At 34.1% G+C, this 8,505-nt stretch overlaps 2 protein-coding genes across 2 annotated transcripts; both read left to right on the top strand.

The window, feature by feature from the left end:
* Positions 1 to 247: 247 nt before the first annotated feature.
* Positions 248 to 8,213, top strand: CIA30 (Complex I intermediate-associated protein, 30 kDa). Its single transcript, XM_053758163.2, has 5 exons — positions 248 to 689; positions 5,554 to 5,771; positions 6,245 to 6,430; positions 6,972 to 7,116; positions 8,079 to 8,213. Exons 1-5 carry the CDS (start codon positions 395 to 397, stop codon positions 8,156 to 8,158), a joined length of 924 nt encoding a protein of 307 aa, XP_053614138.1. The 5' UTR covers positions 248 to 394; the 3' UTR covers positions 8,159 to 8,213.
* Positions 2,380 to 5,069, top strand: LOC128677380 (uncharacterized). Its single transcript, XM_053758162.2, has one exon. The coding sequence runs from the start codon at positions 2,564 to 2,566 to the stop codon at positions 4,130 to 4,132; it is 1,569 nt and encodes a 522-aa protein (XP_053614137.1). The 5' UTR covers positions 2,380 to 2,563; the 3' UTR covers positions 4,133 to 5,069.
* Positions 8,214 to 8,505: the final 292 nt, after the last annotated feature.

Below are 8,505 nucleotides of genomic sequence, written 5' to 3'. Positions count from 1 at the left end.
ATAAAATGTTTTCCTGATCGAAATTAACTATTTGTGTTTTTTATAAAAATACCAATAATAACCTTGATATGATACTTCTAAATAAATAGTAAATTAAGTAATATAGAATAAAGATGTTTAAATTATCTAACAAAACTAATAGCACGAAACGAATTCTGAATATCCTTGAATGAAAAATGCATCTTATGTGCAACTATTAGGGCTTAATTTTAAATGTGTAACTTTACACCAGCTGATTTTTAATAATTCCTATTGACATTGTGTGTGCGTGTTTTAGGTTATGAAAGTACTATCTAATAAAAAAATATATTTTTCCAGTTTTTAGTTTTCTATTTCTATAGTTAAACTTTGATTTAACATTTATAAGTGATGGAAGTGTGAATAATAGACAACTATGGCTTTATTCCATAAAAAGATCTTTCAACCTTTGTTAGTGAACTTTCCGAAATTTTCTTCTTTTCGCAATACTGACTTTATTTTAAAACAAATTGAACCATCTATTCAGCTTACTCAGAAGCGTTTATTATTTTGGGAGAAAGATAGAAAAGGTGGATACGAGACTAAGATTAAGGTACCAACTTTGGAACACATAAAACTAGGTTTCAAGGAGCTAAAGTATGAATTAGACCTATTGAAAGAAGAAATCAGGCAAACGATTGTCACCGACCCTTTGTTAGTAGCACGACCAGGTTAGTTTTTGTACCTAATTTGTTTGTCATACATATTATCACACTTGTTTCCCATAGTATAGGTACATTAATTATAAGAAAATCTTAAGCACTAAGTATCACGTCAAAATAGCTGGATCGGTTTAGATAAGTTTGTTACATAAACACACTCCAGAGGCTGGATTCTTCACTTGTCTACTGTTGACATTGCACAGTTTCATGCAGTGCAACTTGTTTGTTACCAGCTGACTATACTCAAATTGAATGTTTATCTGTATATACTTTGAAGCTAACTCAATCTGTGGGATTTGTCCATCATATTTGTCTAGATTAACAAATATATTTCTATGTATGATTACTATATTATATAGTTACTAGTTGTTTGTGTACTTCTCAATATACAAAAAAATCCTATCCTATCTCATACAAAACAGCAAGATATGTTGTAAAACTGGACACACAATGAGAGACAAAAATATTGCACTATTCATTACGTAGACAGAAAAAAATATACACTTTGTGTATCTTTCTTTCACATAAGTCATGTACGGTGTTACAGCAATAATCTAGCTTGTCGTGTTTAGTTTTCTTTGGCTTTGATATTGATTGACTAGCACTTTGGCCAGTTTCTTCTCATGTATTTCTAATGAGAAACCAAAGGAAAGGCATATGACATAGTCTTTAGTTTTCTCTGTTTACAACCTACAATCCTAATCATAAGTTCCATAATTCTAACTAATATTATAACGATATCCGAAAGTAAATAAGTTTATTTCCTCTTCACGCCATATGTGCTCAACCAATCTTCTTGAAATTTTGCATACATGTGATTTGACGTTGACGTACGGAGAGAGACATAGACCATCATCCCTGAAAAAAAGTGAGAAATTCATGCCGGCGAATCCGCGGGCAAAAGCTAGTATATCACTAAACTAATAGAAAATATTTATACAACATGGGTATAAACTACTTTGTTTAAATATCTAAAGTGATTAAGTATGGATTTTATTTGTTTGCCGAATAAATGATTTCTTTCTTTCTTTCTTTCTTTCTTTCTTTCTTTCTTTCTTTCTTTCTTTCTTTCTTTCTTTCTTTTTCTTTCTTTCTTTCTTTCTTTCTTTCTTTCTTTCTTTCTTTCTTTCTTTCTTTCTTTCTTTCTTTCTTTCTTTCTTTCTTTCTTTCTTTCTTTCTTTCTTTCTTTCTTTCTTTCTTTCTTTCTTTCTTTCTTTCTTTCTTTCTTTCTTTCTTTCTTTCTTTCTTTCTTTCTTTCTTTCTTTCTTTCTTTCTTTCTTTCTTTCTTTCTTTCTTTCTTTCTTTCTTTCTTTCTTTCTTTCTTTCTTTCTTTCTTTCTTTCTTTCTTTCTTTCTTTCTTTCTTTCTTTCTTTCTTTCTTTCTTTCTTTCTTTCTTTCTTTCTTTCTTTCTTTCTCTTTGAAAAAGTTAGTAGCATGGAATTAGTAGGTACTCACGGAGTACCTACTAATTCCATGCTAAAATGTATGATTCTTGTAAAATTTATAATATTAGTTAGTTACAAATACGCTATATTTTTGTACAAATCTTTTTTTATAGGAAACTTAGTCAAAAAGACCGCTCCGTGACGCACCTGGTGTAAATTCTTGTAAAATAATTCAATCGAATTTACAGTAACAAACTCACAAATTACAAGGCAACACTATTTTTGACATTGACATATTACTTCACAATTTTGCTTGACACTTGACATGTTTTTAAATAAATGTCCGTTACCTACCAGTCGTTGAGCATATTTATAATTCTTTGGTTTCAGCTGTTTTGTTTTTATTTGAGTAGTACAAAAATAGCACAAACGAGTAGTTTATATTAGTTTTGTCATACTTGAAGTCAGAATCCCTCACGGGGTATAAACCTGTAGCGAATGTTTTCAAATTTGTTAAACGTCAGTCCTGCGCCGAACGAGAACAGTAATTTAAAGCAGATTTATCAAAAATTTCAAAATTTTTTGGGACGTGGTGATACCAGTACTGAGAAAATAGATACGGAAAATATGTTGTCTTCCAAAGGAAGTACTGCTGCCTCTGAAGATAGCTTCATAACACCAGTTTCGTCAATGGGTGACCTAATGGCCTTATCGCCGAAGAAACCGCCAGCGGATGTGTCTGCGCAACCTGACGTTACTGAAGATTTCCTCACGGGCTATGACAGCATCTGCGACGTGACCATGCAGGAAGTGCCCGCTTACGACGACATGTTCATAGACGCAACTAGTTTGGACTACCTTGTCAAATGTGCTGAATCGAATCGAAATCATAACCAAATTGACCGTGGCAAGGAGAGTTTGTTTGTAAAGTTCGACCCACTGTATGCTAGACAAAAACTGATTAACACAGAGTCATGTAATACTGAAGAATCTACAGGTGACTCCGAATTGGATATTGGTTATGAAACAGGTAGTGCAGCTTCTGTGTTCGACAACCATGTGGCTTCTCCGAAACACTCTCAATCAACTGGGTCAATCTTGTTAACTACTAAGGACAAACCAATGCAAGTTGTGCCTCCAGTGATAAATTGTGATGTACCGAAAGCAAGCTCCAGCCAGACAAGGTCGACGCCAGCACTGATTCGCAGCGTATCCGCGATTTTGACGCCTACTCAAGTAGCCACAGAGAGGCTGATCAGTATTTCGGGGAACACACCCCCTACAGCTGCACCTCGAAGCCCTCGCTACTGTAATTATAGCACACAAGAAGTTGATCGTCTTCAAACACTAAGAACCATTCTCCAGAGACAAGACCAAGAAGTGTTACAACTAAGACAGGAAAACAGGGAATTAAGATCTACTTTGCAAGATATGGAATATAAATATTCCCGAATGACTGAAGATTTAGAAGCAAAAGTTAAAAAATTGACAGATGAAAAAGATAGCTTGCAAGAAAAAGAAAACAAGTTAATGCAGCAGATTAATGAAAAGATTATGAGTAACAAACAGATGAGCATTGTTATGGAGGAGTATGAAAAAACGATTTCATCATTAATATGCGAGCAGCAGAGGGACAAAATCCAATCTCAGGAAATGCAGGAAAGGCTAGTGTCCGAGAGAGACCAGGCCTTGAATCATCTTATGAGTATGGAGAGTTCTTTTAATGATCTTTTGGCAAAATATGAAAAGTGTAAAAGTGTGATAGTAGATGTCAAAGAAAGAGAGAAAACATTTGAACAAAAGATATCAGAATATGAAATTGGTATGAAAAAATATGAAGTCTTGTATAACAATTTAAAAGAAGTCACTTCTGACAGTTTATCTAAAGCAAATGAGACTCTGGATGGTATCAAGAAGAATCACAATGTTGAGATCACCAAACTGAATGCTATGATCAAAAAACATGAAATTACAATTGCATCTTTGCAGGAGTCTCTAACACAAAAAACAAGGGATAATGAAGAGTTGACCAGAATATGTGATCAGTTGATCAATGAAGTGCGCTGATCAACCATCCCCATTACTAGGTTCTCATACTTGGTGCTCCTTTCAGACTTTATTTGGGATTGTTTACTATCCAATATAGTCTAACTAAATTCTTCTGTGATCAAAGCGACTCAATTCTATGATTTAGATTTTAGTTTTTGTATTGTTCTAGTGCCTATATTGTTCATCCAGTCTGTTTAATTATGGTCATTGTGAACGAAAAATCTGAATTGTCCATTTTAGTTGACTTGTTTGAAAGTTTATTTTGTGTGTACTAATGTTTTTTTAAAATAAATTTGCTGATAAATTGTAGCATTTCGACTATGTGTTGGTAAATATTAAATGTCAGCACCAACTTACAGAGTTCATCTAATGAGTGTAAATATTTAAAAATAACTTGACATTGTAAATTAGACTTTTATAATTGATAGGAAAACAGATCTGATCTTGTACTTACTTATTTTGAACTTGATTTCTCATAGGTACCAGTATTTTAAGAAAACTTGGTGATGGTGTATGGACTTTGTATTTGATTTGTAGTTTGTTCTCAATCAAAAATGGGTTTAGTTTAGAAATGAAACCAAAAGCTTATAATGAAATTTGTTTTCCAATATCCTTATAATAAAACTATGGGAAAAATGGCCTTTTAAAATAGGTACAAAAACATGAAGTAGTAATTCCTTACTATTTCTATGGAGGATAATTAAAGTTGACATTAATTTTTAAATGAGATGGATGTAATGTGGTGGAACCTATGTCAGTCATACAAATTGTGCAGTTGCTTTTTAATTTGTTGTGCTTTTCTATCTATAAATATATAGTTTACTGTGACATCTTTTGAAAATTTATGATTTCGGCATATATTTTGTAATTTAAATGTTGTCATTAGTGTTGGAGTGTTTACTTTCACTGCTTTATTTCGACTGCAATTTATAAATAAAGTATATAAGACAAATAATTATATTTTAATTTGTTTATAGTTCAAAACACCCCTTCACATAACACAAAACTACTCACCTTATCTACTCACTTCACAGCTAATTCACACAGAGTTGATTCAAAATTTGTGACATCCTTATTCTTTCAGTTTTCAGTTCTGTACAACATTTCTTTGTTAATATTCCTAACTCCAGTTGCTATTTACTAGATATCTAAACTGGCTTTTACCCGCGGCTTCGCCAGCGTGATTTCCCATCGAAATGGTTATTTTTCCAGGATGAAAGGTCCTATGTCCTTCTCCATACTGTGTATGCAACATTTCAAGAAGATTGGTTGATTAGATAGAGCGTGAAGAGTTAACAAACTTACTTTCGTGTTTGTAATATTGGTTACGTTTAGGATTAATATTTGGTTACCTATTTTAAAATTTTACTCTATGTATAATTGTTTATTATTTCCTCAGTTCCATTATTGCTCATGACATGATTATATTCTACTTCCAGGTGAAACAGATTTGTTGTGGCTTTTCAACAAACAAGAAGTGCTGGACAAGTTTGTGACGACCAGCGACAGCGATCATAATGAAGGATACAGCACATGCGCACTGGAGATGAGCCGCGCGGGCCGGGCGCGTTTCCACGGCACCCTGGACGTGCGCGTGCCGAAAGATGGCCGCATCAAGAGGGCTGGCTACTGCGCCATGAGGTCTGCTCGGGTTAGGGTGAGTAAGCCTATAAGATTATGCTTGGATCCGTCAGACAAATAGAACTGAACACAGTCTACCATGGTTCATTCTAGGGCAATCAAAATGGGTGTACGTGAGGGGCGTGAGTTAAGTACCAGAAGAGGACGTCACAAGAAGTCGTCACAGACCGCCTAAACAGTAATCCATATCTTCCCGTGGATGTCATGTGTGCCTTGAAGTAGTAATAAAAAACAACCGCATTCTCAAAGAGGGTTGATGTTACGTCGGCGGCCGGTCTTAAAACTAAAGCAAAGTCTTACAATTTTAAATGTTTATTATTATAGGGGCGGGAATACATTTATATCATGATCATAATAATGCATACTTTTAACAATTCTGATAAATTGTCGGTTTCCTATTGATTTTTATATTAGATATGAAATTACAAGCAACTGGTATACATTCTTAAACATTTTTCTTACAACATGACAAATCATCATGAATTTCAGAAATCGTTCAAGCGTTCGTCTACCTACGATTGGAATTTGTACAACACACTAGTACTGAAAGTGAGAGGCGACGGGAGATCTTATCTGCTGAATATATCCTGTGAAGGCTTTTATGACATCACCTGGAACGACATCTACCATTACGTGCTGTTTACTAGAGGTGGACCATATTGGCAAATAGCTAAGGTAATTAATTTAATACTTTCTAAAAAATAGTCATCTATCATCATCAAATCAATCATTGCGTAACAAACATACACATACAGTCTGTCAAGAAAGTGAAGAAATTATATGAGGGCGTTGTCACTTATTGACTGGGAATACTGTGTGTTTATCAATCAACTATTTGGTATTGGAAAAAAATGTAGTTCATTCAAAATCCGTTTTATTTTTTTCATTTTAATGAAAGACAGTACAAAGTTTCGTATTTAGCGGAAGAATTATTTCGCATGACACCAACCCGGTGGTATACGTTGGTGCGGTATCCGGTATTGATTCGAATCTGCCGAAATACCCAAAAATAAGGTCGCGAACTAGCGTCACAATGACATATTTAACAATTTCCTTTATTTATGAGGGAAACCAAAGCCCCATGAAGTTTCCGTGAAACACTGATCCCTTCCCTGCACCATTATTTGCCAAAACGATGATTTTGCCGAAACTTCAAGGTTGTTTTATCACTGGACTTGAATAACATCTGAAGGTATATTTATAATTTCAATTTCAGATACCATTTTCAAAGTTTGTATTAGGATCAAAAGGTCGACTGCAAGACAAACAAAACCGTATGCGGCTGGACAGAATCACCCACTTCGGTATATCTTGCGGGGACAAAATACCAGGGAAATTTGACTTAGAAATAGAATATGTTGGTATGTATCAAACTACAATACTCATTTACAAGCCCATGTGCTTATTTTAAATGTAAGCTATGTAATGATACAAAACTTGGTACAAAAGTAGGTAAACTTGGCTCAATGGTTAAATAATGCACCCACAACACAATTCACACACATAGACGCGCCTAGTGGCTAATAGATACAACCTACCACTTATTCAGTTCTCATTGGCCGCTAACCCCGAGCGCGCGGGGTGGCGCGTTAGCGTCACTGGAAGTATTATTATCATCGGTGACTGCGGTGTGGTGAGAATTTCTGTGCTCTTTACGGGCATTAATTTATGATCCATTATTTTGGAAAACAATACTCATATAAATATCCTTTACGAAAAGTAGTATTCGGTCAAAATTTCAATGGGTTACCTAAAAAGACCCTGGACTGATAACTTTTGACCTTTTTTCCTTTATGTCCCACTGCTAGGCAAAAGCCTCGTTTAATTTCTTCGCATAGACCCACACATTTACATTATATTTTACACTTTATCAGGTATGTTGGAGAGATAGAGCTATTGTTGTCTATTATCCTCTGTCCCAATACACAAATAGTAAGTTAAACTTATTATTATTGTGTCTAAGAAAGAGTCCCTCCCAATATCCCTTCCAATCCTATAGGCTTTTCTTTCTATGCACATGGAGGTGCTGCGTGAAGAGCAAAATTTTATCACAAAATAAAACTTTGTATATATGAAAGATCTATTTCAATGGACATAAAGAAAAGAGGAGGTTCTCAATTCGTTGCGATCTTTTTTATTATTATTTATATAATAGGTATGTATATTGAGTATAATATATCACGAAACTATTATTGATGATGATGTAATTGATGTAATTTAGACAATTTATTTCCGAAGATTTCTATATAGACCTACATAAATGACCCTACGCGTAGCCGGGCCATGTCGCTAGTACCTTTATAGAATATTGTTATTGTTACAGGATTAGAGTTCGACCCAACACATGAGGAAGAGTTCGCGTATGAAATGTACAAAACTGAAAAATTTATTGTAGCTGTTTAGTAATATTTTCTGTTAAAATTAAGATTTAGTACCTAATAAAATATTGAATTATTAATTTGTTTTACTGACGTCATACGTACAAATTTAAAATGCTAGCATACCTATAGAGAGAATCTGCATAAATATGCCTGCTAAACGTAGCGTGGTACTCTAATAAAATAATTTTAAGACTAAATTAAATAAGGGATCGTCATCATGCAATAGCGTGTCGATGGAGATATATATTCAGTAGAATACCCAGAAGGCTGGAGGCCTATATCTTATTATCTTTGAATAGCCAAATTGATGGATGGATGTAACAAAGGAACCTATTATTTCGTTTCTTAAAAAAATGAAGAAATTTTCTT

This window comes from Plodia interpunctella, chromosome 17 (genome assembly GCF_027563975.2).
Source record: "Plodia interpunctella isolate USDA-ARS_2022_Savannah chromosome 17, ilPloInte3.2, whole genome shotgun sequence".
Classification (NCBI taxonomy): Eukaryota; Metazoa; Arthropoda; class Insecta; order Lepidoptera; family Pyralidae; genus Plodia; species Plodia interpunctella.
Note: the sequence above shows the minus strand (reverse complement) of the source record. Positions and strands in the feature narration are given on the sequence as shown.